At 39.1% G+C, this 17,433-nt stretch overlaps 1 protein-coding gene and 1 pseudogene across 1 annotated transcript; both read left to right on the top strand.

Moving 5' to 3' along the window:
* Positions 1 to 229: 229 nt before the first annotated feature.
* The window catches only part of LOC125475501, a 21,077-nt pseudogene continuing 3,873 nt past the window's right edge, over positions 230 to 17,433 (top strand).
* Positions 4,196 to 5,477, top strand: LOC103939371 (receptor-like cytoplasmic kinase 176). The gene is made up of 3 exons (XM_048580284.1): positions 4,196 to 4,483; positions 4,621 to 4,733; positions 5,147 to 5,477. Exons 1-3 carry the CDS (start codon positions 4,402 to 4,404, stop codon positions 5,180 to 5,182), a joined length of 231 nt encoding a protein of 76 aa, XP_048436241.1. The 5' UTR covers positions 4,196 to 4,401; the 3' UTR covers positions 5,183 to 5,477.

Below are 17,433 nucleotides of genomic sequence, written 5' to 3'. Positions count from 1 at the left end.
GAGGACATGATAATTACAGTCCCGAGTTGTAATGGTTAGCGTATACATAGATATAGTTAGTGTAACATAAGTACTAGGTAATGTTTTCTTGTCAGACTTACATTGTTTGATGATATTTATTTTGTCCGATTGTGAAAATGAACCACGTCCATGAAAGAATTAATAACACGTCATATCTAAGTAATGCAGGTATCCTCTCCAAGGTTTGCTCAATCAATTCACAAGTCTCCGCTCCAAGTCTTCCCCTCCAATTCTTCCTCTCCAAGTCTTCCTCCTCCCTACCAATAAAAGGACCAAAACATCTCATTTTTTCAACAAAAACTTAGAAGCCATGACCATGAGCAAACAAAAAATGCTTCTGCAACCTATCATCCTCATAATAGTAATAGAGGTACTATTAGCAGCAGCCACTTCAGCCCAAACACAATTAACCTCTCCACCTCTTCCTTCTCCTCCTCCTCCCGGTGAAGTAGAAGTCAAGCCGGGTTGTCAAGACAAATGTGGGAATGTTAGCATCCCGTATCCATTTGGTACAAAAGAGGGCTGTTACTTAAATGAGGATTTCCTCATTACTTGTAATAGCACACATTATGACCCCCCAAAACCATTTCTTAGAAAGAGTCATTCGATTGATGTCACAAAAATATCCGTAGATGGGAAGCTTTACATTACCCTATACCCAGCCGTACAATGTTACGAAAAATCAGGCCAGCCGATTGACGGCTTTACCAATTTTCTCACTCTTTCCAGTTTCTTCATATCAAACACCGAAAACGTGTTTGTCGCAGTTGGTTGTGACACCCATGGGTACATTAAGGGAGACAAAAATGGAAACTACGGATACACTGGTGGGTGCACTACAGTGTGTGGCAGCATTGACTACGTTGCCAATGGTTCCTGCAGTGGTATCGGCTGTTGTGAAACACCAATTGCTCAATGAATGACTTCTTTCGAGGTGAGTGCAACGAGTTTTAAAAATCATTCGAATGTGTACTCCTTTAATCCTTGCAGTTTTTCCTTCGTTGTCCAAGGGGGCAAGTTCAACTTCTTCTCCAATATGTTGTGGTCGGATTATTTGATAAATACACAACTTCCGGTGGTACTCGATTGGTCGGTTGGAAATGAGACCTGCGCTAACGTTGTTGAGAAGAAACAAGTGCCGAATTACACATGTCAGGGCAACGCAACGTGTCTTGATGTCGAGAATGGATCCGGGTATCGCTGCAAGTGCAACGAAGGTTACCAAGGGAATCCATACCTAAATGACTGCTATGGTATTTCTATTTCACTTTATTAGTACTACTAATTAAAATAATATGCTTAATTTCTGAGCATGGGTTATGTTGTTTTGCAGACATTGATGAATGTGAGGTTCCAGAGCTCAATACACGCAAGCAAAAATGTATAAATACAGAGGGAAACTATACTTGTTCTTGCCACAAGGGGTACCATGGTGATGGTAGAAAAGACGGAGAAGGTTGCACCCCTGATCGGACCTTTGTTATCCAAATTGTCGTTGGTAAGCATGTACATATATGGTAACTGATGCGTGATTTATGCGCACACAAATTAAACCCTCTTTTTGTCAATTGTAGTAAGTACGTAAGTAGGGATCGTTCTGGACCGGGGATTAGGAGGGATTGTTAACCACTTGGATTTGACTTCAAAAACGTAAAAACAAGTTTAAAACACTATACTAAACTCGAAGAATGCTAAACTAAAAGTAAGAAAGATTAAGACTAAAACTTAAACAAAATAAAGGGGGATTGGATTTGGACGAATTATCTATTCTAAAGTTGGAGGGGAATTGGCCTGTTCATGGCTACAGTCAAGAAAATGCCCCTTGATTTCACCTTATTTGCAAGAAAGCCATCTGATATGTGGCTGGGTTGGAGGGTAATTATGAAAAGATAGGAGGGTAATTTTGTCCGTGGGATTTGGGTGCCGGGCCATACACTGGGTTGGGAGGGTAATTCTCAAAAGTTCAGAGGGTGATTTTGTCCATATGGTTTAGCACGGAGCCACTGGATTTCATGCTATTTACAACAATACCAGCCAAACGAGGCTGGGTTGGGAGGGTAATTCTTAACAGTTCAAAGGGTAATTTTGTCCGTTTGGTTTAGCACGGATTACTGGGTTACACGCGTGCGCTCTCTAATCTCCTCGCTAAGTGAGCGCTCTCTCATCTCTTACTCTTCCTGTTTCTGTCCTTCTCAAACCCTAGCAGCCACAACACCATCTCTGGAATAGCATCGGCTCCTGCTTCCTAAAACCAAAACCACACAAACTGGTCTCCATTTCTATAACTCGAGAGCTTCGGTGAGATGAAGGAGAGTAACAGGGAGATGGGCTCGAGTCCGCCAACGGCGGAAGAGATCTTCTGGGATTACAGTGCTCCGAGAACTGACGCCGTCCACTCTTTAACTAACGGTACTCCGATCTCTCTCTCTCCTCCGTTTCTCTCTTAATTTCTTTTTTGTTTTGTTTGAATTTCTTTTTTGTGATTTTGGATTTACAAATGGATTTTGTGTTCAAATTTCCATTTTGTTATTTTTGGGGATTTTGTTTGTGTTGGCTGTTATGCAGCTCAGACCATCACGATTCACCATTGTCACCCCATCACTGCCGTCGTGACCACCGCGGCCACATCACCGCCGTCGAAAACACTACCATACCCTCATCCTGCAAAAGATTAGGTAATTTCTAAATTAGGGATTTTTTATTATGTGAAATTCTACCTCGATATGTTCATAAGGTCGAAGGTGGTCTTCCTTTATAGCTTTAGTTCATCCTCTATGTTATTTATTTGAGTCACTAACAAATGGGTTTATGTTGTCTGTGAACAGGGAGAGAAAATATAACCATAGCTGTGTGGTTGCTTTTCAAATTGGTGCATTATCAACGAATGGATCACGTCAGGTTGTGTTTTCAGTTTATAACCATAAATATTATCCATGTAATTTAAGATTTGTTGTCAGATAGAAATTGATGTCTATAGCTGTAGTAAAAGAAATATTGTTTTTGGTCATGTTGGGTGACCTTCTCTCCTCGAGATAATTAGAAAACTCTTTTGAACATGGCTCTTTTAATTTTTGTGTGTAAAGTTCCAATTTTCTTCTCATTTTCATGTAATGAATCATATTAATGTAGAGAATCATATTAATGAATCTTATTTTGTTCCTACCATAATTAACATGGTTTCTTTGATTACAATTCAGGTGTCAAACTTAGTGATGCTTCAAAAAAATTGGTTTAAAGAAATGCAGAGGCTGCTCAGAAGGAATTGAGGAGGAGAAGGAAGGTTTTGGCGTCGAAAAAGTCATCTCGGATGGCTGCTGAGGGCTTGCTGGCTCTAGCTCAGAATGAGAACAAGGCTGCTATTATTGAACTTAACTGTGAGACTGACTTTGTTGCTCGATATCTTTCAATACTTTGTAAGTGTGACCGATATGATTCCTCCATATTTTTTTATTTCTATTTGATTAGTTGCTATTATAAGTATATGGTTGCGTACTTAATTTCAGTCGTCCTTTTTCCCCCTTATTTCTTCTTCCTCTTCTTCGCATTTGTTGCTTCTTCTTCCCCCTTTTGGTTCCCCCTCTCTTGCCTTATTTCTTCTGATATTTTCTCTCTCGCTTGCTCCCTTCCAAATCCCACAACAGTCTTTGGAGTTGGAGGCTTTTGCTCTGTTGGGTTTTTTTTCCAATAACTCAAAGGGCCGAAAGGTATTCCCTTCATATTCTTCTCTCCCAATTTCTTTAGGGTTAATTTCAATTTTCTTATGCTATTTGCAATGGTGCATTTTAGGGTTTAACTATTTGATTTCACAGGTTCATTAGACACAGTAAATAGGTAAATTTTAAATTTGTATTTCATAACTTGGTTGCTTGATTCTACTGCCACTTTTCATCAGCTTCTCCTACGAGACAGCAGGGGTATGCAGAGATCATAATAGATGGGGTTTTTAATTTTTTAATTTTTTTTTAATATCTTTTACATAATGCTCTTAAATTTCAACATCTTATTTATAACAATGTTGCCAAAATGCATAAAAGAGCATCTTTTTATATATATTTATTTTAAACAGAGAATTTCAAGCTCTCTCTTGCTCTCCATGGTTGCTGACAGAAACAGATGCTAAAGGGAATCAGGACATCAAAACTTGATTGATAATCTGCAAATACACAAGGTGGATTGTTTCGAATTTTCAAATCTTATTAGTTTGAACTTTTGGTGTTTTGAGGAAATTTTTGTGATTATTTGGTTGTGAAATTTAGGATTTTGGCAACATGGGTTGGTCCAAATCCGATTAGGGAGGGCTCTCTTATCAGAACGGAGCTGTTTTTCTGTACATTTGAGAGAACCCAGAAGGTAGGATTTGATTATTGTGGACAAGTTAATATGCGTTGCAGCTGCTTTGGTGCTTTGGTTGCTGAGAGGAAAAGGAAATCTGGTTCTGGTCGATTTGGTCATGATCTTGATGGTACGGACATGGTTAAATGTTCCCACTTTCTGGTTTTGTTATTTTTTTTTTTACCTCCGACTGGGTTTTTTGTACATGTGATTCCGTTGGATCATCATTGTTATTGTGATTGATTGATTGTTTTGTGTGTTGCATAGAGAATATGCTGGAAAATATCAAGGCTTTCTCCTACAATGAATTAAGATCCGCGACGGATAATTTTCATCCGAGTGATAAGATAGGTCGAGGCGGTTTTGGAACTGTATACAAGGTACTCAAGATTATGCATTTGTCTTTATTATTTATATAGGGAAGTTTGCACCAATTATAGAGAATTCATAATATCTGTGGTTCGAAAGATGTCGTTGTTTCATTTCCAAATTTGCTGCAATGACTACTGAGTTGGAAGCCTCAAAACATCAAGCAATTGGGTTTCCGTTTTAAGAACACTTCAAGTTCTATCCTTATGTTTTTTAACACACAGATGCAATGTTTGGTCGGGTACAAAGTATAATAAAACATTTATAAGAGGATGATTACCCTTTTTTTTTTACATTTTTTAAGATCTTATAAATCTTTTCCTACATCTAGGCATTTGTTTTTCTCAGTTCACAATTTAGCAGAATGAGAGTATATTTCTGTTTACTATAACATGTGAATTCTAACCTTTATTCATACCTGCAGGCTAAGAATTGTGGTAAAAGAGTTTATTGTGGTTAGCTTAGAGGAAAATGTGAGATTAGCAATTTGAAGAGTACTTTCTCCTCATTTGTTTGCGTAATAACATGTGTAAGTTGTAATTATTATTTTTCTCTTCATGGCGTACTTAAATTTGGAGATCAGCATATATTTGTTTTTGACATTTCTTAGTAAATGTATTTGAAAACTAACTGAAGAAAGTATCCAATTTTTTAGCAATTAAAAAAATCACCTCAATAATTAGTTTTATTCCAATTTCTAAGCAAGGGGAAAAAACCTCTGAAGTTTCAATGAAGAGAGTCGGAAGTTCTGAATAGTATATTTGTGTAAATAGAGATGTAAACATTGTTGTTAGTATGTCTAAACAGAATTGTAAACCCGCAGCAATGCGCGGGCTCTTTTGCTAGTTTAAACTAAAATGGAAACTTGGAAATAAAAACAGATTATAAAGATGAATGTGACGGAAATAAATGGATGGGATGGCTAGCTAAGGGGTTCATCTCCATACATGTTATACTTGCATATAAAACGAATCTAATTGCTTTTCAATAAATCATGAATTCTCAACGCCCCGGGTTAATTAGGTCCGCTTAAATTAACCATCAAGTTTTCCTTAAGTTAATGAATTGGATGATTGCATACGACAACCCAAAGCATTCCTCACAAGTTCCCTACATGAATTGCATAATAGAGATACAAGCAAGAATCATTAAGCAACATGAAAACTATAAGTGTTGACGAGGCATTCGTTACTATGATTGCATGAAACTTATGCCAAGAATATGTTTAACGCGATTGTTTATAAGCAACCTCCACTACTTGTGAATATAAGTTCATAACTATTACGTGAAACTCACTTATATTCTAGCGTCAAATTCGTGCATGAAAATTAAGCGTCAACTCTCAATAAACATACACAAATAGGTTATCAATCAAATAGTTAAACAAATTGAATTCACAATTTATGAAACGTAATTAGAAGTACTCAAATCATATTGCAAGCATAAACATATATTTCGAATCACCCCCTAGCTAAGGGGGGTTTAGTTCCTCATACATACAAAACAAAGAGAATTGAAATTAAACATTGAAATCAAAGAAACGCCTAAACATTCCAACAACTCAAACTTGAATTGTATGAACGTTTAGGCTCTCTTATCTTCCTCTTTATTGTGGCATAAGGTCTAAGGGATGTTGTTGGTGTGTTGAATGGATTGGGGAATTATGGAATTGGATGGATGGTGTTTGGATTGTAAGGGAGAAAAACTCACGGCTAGGAAGAAGAATGGATGTGTTTGAGGGGTGTTGTGTTGTGAATGAGATGATGAATGAATGAATGAATGCAAGGGTATTTATAGGAGTAGTGAAGGTGTATATGGCTGTTTATTTAAGCATGCATGTGGCTTGAATGTGGTGGAAAAACAGCTATGAAAGCATGTGAAAATCTGGAAAGCATAAGGATCCCACGACATGGCTTGTTGTTGGTGCTGGAATTGCATGTGTGTGCATGTGTTTGGGAAGTTTTTGATGATTTTCTGGCTGCAATGATGAAGAGTTTAATAATTAATGCATGTAGGTGGCTGAAATGATGAAGAATGAGTGGTGGAAATGAAAGGGAAAGCTGGAAAGACATGTGAAGATGCTGGAATTTCAATGTGAGGTGCACGACAATGTGTTTTCAGGATGGTTCTTTGTGTTTGTGATGCATGTGATTGCATGTGTTGATGAATAGGATTGTGGAAAAGCAAGGGAATGCACGGGTTAGGCTTGAAGAAAAGGTGTGTGAATGGGGTAATTGAATGATGGGAATGCATGTGCATTAAAGGGGGAAATGTTAGGTGGGAAATGCATGTGAAGGTGTTGGAAATGTGAGTAGGCCACGGCATGGAGTGTTTTCTTGATGGTTTTGGGGTTGTGATGCATGTGAATGCATGTGAATGATAGCTAGGGTGTGTGACGATGAGTGTATGTGGAATAAAGAATGAATGGTGGCTGAATTGAAGGAGTGGGAAGCTGGAAAGTTGAAGGAGATACACGACACAAGATTTTCAGGATGCATGTGTGTGTGAATGGTGGTGAAAATGCATGTGATGAAGAATGAATAAAGAAATGCATGTAGGGTTAGCTAGGTTGGCTCAATTATATTGTTGGGAAGGCATGTGGATTAGGTGGAATGTAGGGGGAATAATGATGAAGTGGGAAGTGGAAAGGGTATGAAATGCATGGCAAAAAGGGGTTAATGGTGCTGGAATTGTTGATGTGCACGGCAAAGGGTGAAGTGGATGTGAAATGGGAGTGCATGTATGTGAATGTGTGGCTTAATGATGAATATGTGGCTGCATGTTTGAATGATTAAAGAGGCATGTGGGTTGAAATGCAAAGGGAATGCAAAGTGAATGAATAATGATTGCATGTGCACGGTTCTTTGGAGAAAGGTGGATGAATGTGCATGTGAATTAGGTTGTGAAAGCATGTGGATTAGGTGGAAAGAGGTGGGTGTGCATGTGAGTTGAAATGCATATGTTTAAATGGTTGAAATGTGTAGATGATTATGAGTATGATAAGTGATAAATGTATGGTTATGATAAGTGATAAGTGAATGATATGTTAAGTGATAAATGAATGATATGTTAAGTGATAAATGAATGATATGTGGTGAGTGATAAGTGAATGGAAGTGATAAGTGAATGGTTTGATCTTCAATTTCGTCCATCTACTTGGCTCCATGGATAAGCTATCCAATCCATGCACAAAAATGCTCCAAATAGCCTCAAAATGCACTTTCTTGCTCCCTAAGCCCTTAGAACCTGAAAACACACAAAAGAAGCATAAAAGACTAAAATAACTAGAGAAACATAACGTAAACGTACGAGAACAAGCCATTTAAGTCGCATGAATATGCTCCTATCAAACTCCCCCACACTTATCTTTTGCTAGTCCTCGAGCAAAACAGAATAAAAACAAATAAACAAAACGACACTAAACACGTAAAACACAACCTAAACCTTCCAACAACCGTCTTAGGGATTTCCAATGCACATGACATGTTAAAAATCATCATTCTCACAGATTTTAGTCATCTTCACACTTAAGTACATTCTTAATCATAGTCACCACATACTATTTCACAATTAAGCATTTAAAACCATGTTTTGAATGTAGTAACATGCCTTAGAGAATTTGCTCAATTCCTTACAAGATATGCACTCGATTTTCACTCAGATTTTCTAACTACACACCCTAATCTAGTCATATGTGAGAAGATTAATGAAAACGAACACTCACATATATATATCACAAAGAGAGCAATTTCTGGAGTTAATAAGCATGTTTAGATATGATCTCATGAATGGAATGCTACTACTTAGACGCGAGAACCAGTGACACCATATGCTCATACCAAATTCAAACTCCACAATTGAAATGCACAACACTCAAGATAGAAGTCAAGGGTTGTAACGGGGCTTGGGATATTGGCTCACAAGGAAAGGTAGGGATAAACAAAAGTTCTTTAAACAATAGCAAGCAAAGTAATGAAATTAAGGCTTAGAATTCACTTGGCATGCAGAAATCAACTTATAGACATAAGGGGGAGATTCAACAACTCTTAGGGCCTAATTTATTGTTTTGGGCCCTTACTTCAACCAACAATACTTTTCAACTCTTTTTTTTTTTTTTTTTTTTTTCCTTTTTGGCCGTGCCTATGGCACATCAACTTACATAAACACTCTTTCCCCCACACTTATTTTCTGCAATACCTTAATAAAAAAGAATTCATTGCTTACTATGCTTCAAGAACAAGGGTAAGGACGGTCATATTCTAGGTTAGGTGAGGATAAAGTGGGTTAACAAAGAACATGGGCTAACACGGCTCAACGGGGGTAAAACTTACAACATATACGAAATATGGGAAGTGAGGCTATTTGGCTATGGTGGCAACTACACAACTTCATCTTGATATATGTTATGCAAATCAATAACATGCTTTGAATGAAATTGGCATGAGTTCTAGCATTTGGAACTATATGATGAAACGCATTCTAAGTAGTAACCAAGCAAAGAATAATGAGATCATGCAACGACTTTAGAAAACAAGAATTCACAGATTATACTCTCCAAAGAACGTTATAGGCTCAAGTCTCTCAGGGTTGTAGCGTTTGTTTGAGTTCCTTCCTTCAAGCATGTTACAAAAACGATTTTTTCTTTTATGATTGCATGTGAAGTCATACATTATAACCATAACCAAGCATATACCAAGAGTAAATCAAACTTTTCTCCATGTTTATAACTCTTTTTAACAGTCATGCAATTAGAAACCAAATCCTTATCATTGTGTTGGAAGGTGACCTACGACACAAAAACGACTCAAAACACTCTTTTTAGGCTTTTCAAAACATGTTTTTCAAATTTTTATGTGATTTTCGAATTTTTAAGTCAAAACACACTAAACACACTTAAAAACAGCAAGAAACAACATTTGAAGTTATGGTGGATAAAACCCTACGAATTTGCATCAAAACACTTTAGTAACTCCCCCACACTTAAATCAAACATTGTCCTCAATGTTTTAAGCTTAAAACCACACTAAACACAAGTAAACATATAAACAGCAATTAAACATACTAAACATGGCAGAATGTATCTAACAAAGAGAAGAGTTTAGGGATGCAAATCTGGTTATGGAGTGTAAATTCCATCTTTTCCTTGGTGATTGCAGTGAGGCTTCATCTTGAGTTTTTCCACAGGCTACTCTTGAACTGAGCTGGAGATTCTTTTGGTTTCCTCCGATCATTGATTTTCCTTTGTGCTACTCTTGAACTGGGCAGCAGGATTCTTTTGGACTCCCCCGAAGGTCTTGAGCTTCCTCCATTTATCTGTTTCTTTGTTCAATCTTTCCAATTCGTATTGAAGAGGGTTAGAGGATAGCTCAGCATATGCAGTTGCAGCTTGTCTCCACATGCTTCAATGTATCATTTTCACTTGCCTTACTTGCTCCCCTTTGCAGAAGTGGTCCCTTCTCTGGAAGTGTATCAACCGTTGAAGATGACTACTCGAGAGCAACGCTAGGTAAGCAATCAGGGAAGGGATTCCAGGCAGTTGGTTCCAGATCGGAAGACTGACTCCAAGTGCCGGCTGATTGCTTCTTTCACTTTGCCATGCGAGTAAGAACAAGGACAAAGAAAAGGACAGGGAAAGAGCATGATATGAGATACTTTTGCTTTTGACCTTGATGATATGAGATACCTTTGCTTTTGAAGAAGCGGTGAATGAATCAGCACATGCTTCCATCTACCGTTTCCTCCTGGGTCATCTGTACTCCAGGCATCTGGTATCATCTTTGGGGAAGAAGAAAAAATTGAGTATTTTGAAAGGCTTTGCTGGGAGTGCGCCCTCAGAGGTGAGGAAGAGTTGGGCATTTTCTTCAGTTCTGTCTTGCCATAAAAGATGAAGGTCGACATATATAGGGAATTCAATAGCAAGTGGTGGTACTGTTCTTTTACCGTTGTCGACAAACGTTTTGATCCCGCAAATCCGGCTTTTTGAAATAGTGACGACTCTTCGATCTTTGAATGCGCCTCTTCGATTTCTGAGCAGTCGCCCCTTCGATTTCTGAGCGATGCCCCTTCGCTTTCTGAACGACACGTAGTAGTGCGGATGCGGCTCTGTCTGAGATCTTTTGACAAGTGGCACGCGTTTTCTGCAAAGCCGGGAGCTTTCGACAAATATGCACACGCTTTTTGGAAAGCCGGGAGCTTTTGGCTTTGTCTTCCACGCTTGTCGGCAAAAGTGTGCAGCTGATTTCTCGCCTTCCACGCGTCTTCTGAAAAGCTGGGAGCTTTTGACAAAGTTACACACGCTTTCTGAAAAGCCGGGATTGCGTCTGACGAGCTGGCAATCTTTACGCCGGAAATTCCGGTTTTGAAGAGTGGTGTCTCTTCATTTCTGAATCGGTGAACGCCTCTCCTTTAATAGAGGTGATCGATCACCTCTAGCATGCACACTTGAAAATTGCCCAGAAATCATCTCCGGCCTGTCGAGATTTCACTCCATCCAACCCTTCTCTTTTAACTTCTTGAAAAATGGCTAGCTCATCTAACCCATCGAACATTTGCTTAGATTTGAGTCTAAGCAATGATCCTGTTGCGCCGCGTCAGGATAAGGTATGGTGCCCGTCTTTCTTATCTTCTCATGGCCCTCTTACAGATGAGGACTCTGTGATGACGGATGCAACAACGGCTACGATAGTAGCTCGGAACCTCCTCACTCCCAAAGATAGTCAGCTGCTTTCAGGACGGTTCGATGAGTTGGCCATTCAAGAGTCCTTGGCTCTTAGCGTTCAGTGCGCTGGATCTGTGTCCAACATGGGCCAACACCTTCTTGCTCGCTCCCGTCAGGTTGAATCCTTGATGGCGGAGGTAGAGAGTCTTAAGCAGGAGATCAAACAGCTTAAGTACGAGAACCGAAGTTTGCACGTGCTTGCCAACAATTATTCGACAGGCATGAAGAGGAAACTTGATGAGCTTGATGACCGTCAAAGGCTTGCGGCTTTCTTCCAGAGGCACCTTTTCCCTGGGTCATCCAGCGTTCCACCAAGGATTGGGGCCTTGAATGATCTATCTTCGGTGCCTCTCGCTCCTATGCCTCTTGCTCCGATGCCTTCTGCTCCGAGACCTCCTGCTCCGAGAGTGTTGCCACGTAGTGGGGCCTCACGTACACAACCCTTGTGAAGGCTCCATCTTTCTCTTTCTTTGTTAGATACAATTGTAATTTCTCGAAAAATCAATGAACAAGCTTTGTTTTATTCACTGTATTGGGTTGCCTCCCAAGTAGCGCTTTCTTTTACGTCTTGCAGCCGGACGAAGAACTTCTTTTCTCACTTAGGACCCATGACGTGGAATTTATCTTTGAATGGCGGGTGATACTTGAGATGATCCGGTAATGGTTTAAATTCTAGAGTGGGTGCCTGGATCATTAACAACATATTAGTATAAAAGAAAATTGAAATTCGAGGAGGCGGCTTACCTGTGTGCTCTGACAAGAACTCAAGGATAAACACATCTTCTTTGAACGTTTCAGGGACTTTGCACTCGCCCAGATGTGGTGTGAGGATTGGTCCTTGTCCTGTGTCATAAAATTCAATTTCTTTGGGGTTGGTTGCCTCAAAAACATCTTCTTTGACGAATTCTTGATATTCCATACTTTGCACTTTTGGAAGGGCTTCCAAGATGTTTTTCTCACCTTCTTCTTGCTTGGAATTCATGAACCTGCAAGGAATAGGGACATTCAGTGGAACGGGGTTAGAAATAATTAACTTTGGAACAACCTTACCTGAATTGGATAGCGTAGGAGCAATAGGTGCCTGCGGCCAAGGTGTTTCCACCCTTGCCATAGGTTGCGTGTGTTCCTCTTCCTCAATTAGCAGCTCCTCATCCACTTCTTGCTCTTGAATTTGTTTCATGAACTCCATAATCTGCCCATGTGCTCCTCCAATTTACCCAACTTCTTGTCTTGATTTTGTTCGTCCTTGTTTTGAGTTTGGACTTCCTGCGTCAAAGTAGTAAGTAATTGAAAAATCGTATCATTATCGCTTGAATTACTTACATTGCTTTGGGCAGGTTGTGGTGGCTGCATAGGCGTTGTATAGAACTCCTCATATGGTTGCCAATATTCTCCTTGTTGAGTCTCCTCGACTTGGTTTTGTGAGCCCTGCACCAAACAAAGTAATTCATTAAGCTTTTGATTATAATCTATTGACGAACTTGAGTTTGGTTGGGCATATTGAATATGAGGTTGTGGTGGATGCATAGACGTTGAATAGAACTCCTCATAAGGCTGCCAATATCCTTCTTGTTGAATATGTTGAGGTTCCCACCACATAGAATTTGAATGATCACTCCAATCCGAATTGGAAAACACGTCGTTCCTTGATTGATTATGATCAAATGTACCAACTCTTTGCGTTTGGTACTCTTCCTTAAGCTGTGACAAAAGAGAAGCACTATCAAGTGCCATGTCTTGCGTCTAAAATAAAACTAAAAATATATACACACAAACGAAAATAAAACAATCCAAGAGATTAGCAAAGTTGCTAATCCCCGGCAACGGTGCCAAAATTTGATGCGTGATTTATGCGCACACAAATTAAACCCTCTTTTTGTCAATTGTAGTAAGTACGTAAGTAGGGATCGTTCTGGACCGGGGATTAGGAGGGATTGTTAACCACTTGGATTTGACTTCAAAAACGTAAAAACAAGTTTAAAACACTATACTAAACTCGAAGAATGCTAAACTAAAAGTAAGAAAGATTAAGACTAAAACTTAAACAAAATAAAGGGGGATTGGATTTGGACGAATTTAAACTAAAATGGAAACTTGGAAATAAAAACAGATTATAAAGATGAATGTGACGGAAATAAATGGATGGGATGGCTAGCTAAGGGGTTCATCTCCATACATGTTATACTTGCATATAAAACGAATCTAATTGCTTTTCAATAAATCATGAATTCTCAACGCCCCGGGTTAATTAGGTCCGCTTAAATTAACCGTCAAGTTTTCCTTAAGTTAATGAATTGGATGATTGCATACGACAACCCAAAGCATTCCTCACAAGTTCCCTACATGAATTGCATAATAGAGATACAAGCAAGAATCATTAAGCAACATGAAAACTATAAGTGTTGACGAGGCATTCGTTACTATGATTGCATGAAACTTATGCCAAGAATATGTTTAACGCGATTGTTTATAAGCAACCTCCATTACTTGTGAATATAAGTTCATAACTATTACGTGAAACTCACTTATATTCTAGCGTCAAATTCGTGCATGAAAATTAAGCGTCAACTCTCAATAAACATACACAAATAGGTTATCAATCAAATAGTTAAACAAATTGAATTCACAATTTATGAAACGTAATTAGAAGTACTCAAATCATATTGCAAGCATAAACATATATTTCGAATCACCCCCTAGCTAAGGGGGGTTTAGTTCCTCATACGTACAAAACAAAGAGAATTGAAATTAAACATTGAAATCAAAGAAACGCCTAAACATTCCAACAACTCAAACTTGAATTGTATGAACGTTTAGGCTCTCTTATCTTCCTCTTTATTGTGGCATAAGGTCTAAGGGATGTTGTTGGTGTGTTGAATGGATTGGGGAATTATGGAATTGGATGGATGGTGTTTGGATTGTAAGGGAGAAAAACTCACGGCTAGGAAGAAGAATGGATGTGTTTGAGGGGTGTTGTGTTGTGAATGAGATGATGAATGAATGAATGAATGCAAGGGTATTTATAGGAGTAGTGAAGGTGTATATGGCTGTTTATTTAAGCATGCATGTGGCTTGAATGTGGTGGAAAAACAGCTATGAAAGCATGTGAAAATCTGGAAAGCATAAGGATCCCACGGCATGGCTTGTTGTTGGTGCTGGAATTGCATGTGTGTGCATGTGTTTGGGAAGTTTTTGATGATTTTCTGGCTGCAATGATGAAGAGTTTAATAATTAATGCATGTAGGTGGCTGAAATGATGAAGAATGAGTGGTGAAAATGAAAGGGAAAGCTGGAAAGACATGTGAAGATGCTGGAATTTCAATGTGAGGTGCACAGCAATGTGTTTTCAGGATGGTTCTTTGTGTTTGTGATGCATGTGATTGCATGTGTTGATGAATAGGATTGTGGAAAGGCAAGGGAATGCACGGGTTAGGCTTGAAGAAAAGGTGTGTGAATGGGGTAATTGAATGATGGGAATGCATGTGCATTAAAGGGGGAAATGTTAGGTGGGAAATGCATGTGAAGGTGTTGGAAATGTGAGTAGGCCACGGCATGGAGTGTTTTCTTGATGGTTTTGGGGTTGTGATGCATGTGAATGCATGTGAATGATAGCTAGGGTGTGTGAAGATGAGTGTATGTGGAATAAAGAATGAATGGTGGCTGAATTGAAGGAGTGGGAAGCTGGAAAGTTGAAGGAGATACACGGCACAAGATTTTCAGGATGCATGTGTGTGTGAATGGTGGTGAAAATGCATGTGATGAAGAATGAATAAAGAAATGCATGTAGGGTTAGCTAGGTTGGCTCAATTATATTGTTGGGAAGGCATGTGGATTAGGTGGAATGTAGGGGGAATAATGATGAAGTGGGAAGTGGAAAGGGTATGAAATGCATGGCAAAAAGGGGTTAATGGTGCTGGAATTGTTGATGTGCACAGCAAAGGGTGAAGTGGATGTGAAATGGGAGTGCATGTATGTGAATGTGTGGCTTAATGATGAATATGTGGCTGCATGTTTGAATGATTAAAGAGGCATGTGGGTTGAAATGCAAAGGGAATGCAAAGTGAATGAATAATGAATGCATGTGCACGGTTCTTTGGAGAAAGGTGGATGAATGTGCATGTGAATTAGGTTGTGAAAGCATGTGGATTAGGTGGAAAGAGGTGGGTGTGCATGTGAGTTGAAATGCATATGTTTAAATGGTTGAAATGTGTAGATGATTATGAGTATGATAAGTGATAAATGTATGGTTATGATAAGTGATAAGTGAATGATATGTTAAGTGATAAATGAATGATATGTTAAGTGATAAATGAATGATATATGGTGAGTGATAAGTGAATGGAAGTGATAAGTGAATGGTTTGATCTTCAATTTCGTCCATCTACTTGGCTCCATGGATAAGCTATCCAATCCATGCACAAAAATGCTCCAAATAGCCTCAAAATGCACTTTCTTGCTCCCTAAGCCCTTGGAACCTGAAAACACACAAAAGAAGCATAAAGGACTAAAATAACTAGAGAAACATAACGTAAACGTACGGGAACAAGCCATTTAAGTCGCATGAATATGCTCCTATCAGTAACAAGTGATTAACAAGTGATTCAATGCTTTTCTACATGTTTTTAAAGAATCCAAACTTCGTTAGAGATGTGATGAAAAAGATGGTCGGCACATATGGTCCAGGTAGCAATACATACTCATTTCATTTGGTTATAACTACGTACCAGGGTTTACAATTAATTTGTTGGATATGTAGGAATCGGCGTAGGCCTCGTGTCCCTATTCATGGGCAGCTCTTGGTTGTATTTGGGATACAAAAGATGGAAGCTCATGAAGCTAAAGGAGAAATTCTTCAAGCGAAATGGAGGGATCATGCTACATCAGCAACTTTCAGAACGGCAATGATCCTCTCATGAAACGGCAAAAATCTTCACAACAGGAGAACTTGAGAAGGCCACCAAAAATTATCATGAGACTAGAATCATTGGCAAGGGAGGGTTCGATACAGTCTACAAAGGAATTTTAGCAGACGGCCGAGTAGTTGCAATCAAGAAGGCCAAAATGGTAGATCAAAGCCAGACAGAGCAATTCATAAATGAAGTGGTCGTACTCTCCCAAATCAACCACAGGAATGTGGTCAAGCTTTTAGGTTGTTGTTTGGAAACCGAAGTCCCCCTACTAGTTTATGAATTTGTCGCCCATGGAACCCTGTTTGAATACATCCATAACACAACCAAATCATCCAAATTCAACGCGCCTTGGGAAATTCGTCTACGGATAGCTACAGAAACTGCTGGCGTGCTGTCATACTTGCACTCTGCAGCTTCCGTTCCTATAATTCACAGAGATATCAAGTCTACAAATATACTCTTAGATGAGAATCTCACAGCCAAGGTGTCTGACTTTGGAGCCTCAAGATTGGTTCCATTGGACGAAGCTCAGTTATCTACAATGGTGCAAGGAACTCTCGGGTATTTAGACCCGGAATACTTGCAGACAAGCCAGTTGACTGAGAAAAACGATGTCTATAGTTTCGGAGTTGTCCTCGTCGAGCTACTAACAAGAAAGAAGGCACTTTCGTTTGACAAGCCGGAGGAAGAGAGAAATTTGGCAAAGTATTTTCTTTCAGCACTGAAAGACGACCGCTTGCTGCAAGTTCTTGATGATTGTATTGTGACTGAGGCAAATGTTGAGCAGCTTAAGGAAGTTTCTAACCTTGCAAAGAGGTGCTTGAGAGTAAAAGGTGAAGAAAGACCAACAATGATGGAAGTTGCAATGGAACTGGAGGGCTTGAGAAGGATGGTCTTGTTGAATAAGAAGAGTATCCAAGATAACTCTAATGATCCCAAGAAGAAGAAAATAGAGCACACTCTTAAAGAAAGCTCACAAAACAAACTAATTAGCAAAGCTTTTCTTATTTAGCTCTAGGCTTTGTTTTTCCTTGGATGATATACAATGCTTGGGGACTTGGGTATTTATAGCAAACCAAATGA

Source organism: the organism of the source record quoted next, unplaced genomic scaffold (assembly GCF_019419815.1).
Source record: "Pyrus x bretschneideri cultivar Hongxiangsu unplaced genomic scaffold, Pyrus_bretschneideri_v1 Contig15, whole genome shotgun sequence".
NCBI lineage: Eukaryota > Viridiplantae > Streptophyta > Magnoliopsida > Rosales > Rosaceae > Pyrus > Pyrus x bretschneideri.
Note: the sequence above shows the minus strand (reverse complement) of the source record. Positions and strands in the feature narration are given on the sequence as shown.

Bases quoted from the DNA above. Each gene is read 5' to 3' on its own strand.
- LOC103939371 (XM_048580284.1), top strand. From the start codon at position 4,402: ATGCGTTGCAGCTGCTTTGGTGCTTTGGTTGCTGAGAGGAAAAGGAAA. The intron at 4,484-4,620 runs GTACGGACATGG...TGTGTTGCATAG, and splicing joins ATTTGGTCATGATCTTGATG to AGAATATGCTGGAAAATATC. The intron at 4,734-5,146 runs GTACTCAAGATT...TCATACCTGCAG, and splicing joins GTTTTGGAACTGTATACAAG to GCTAAGAATTGTGGTAAAAG.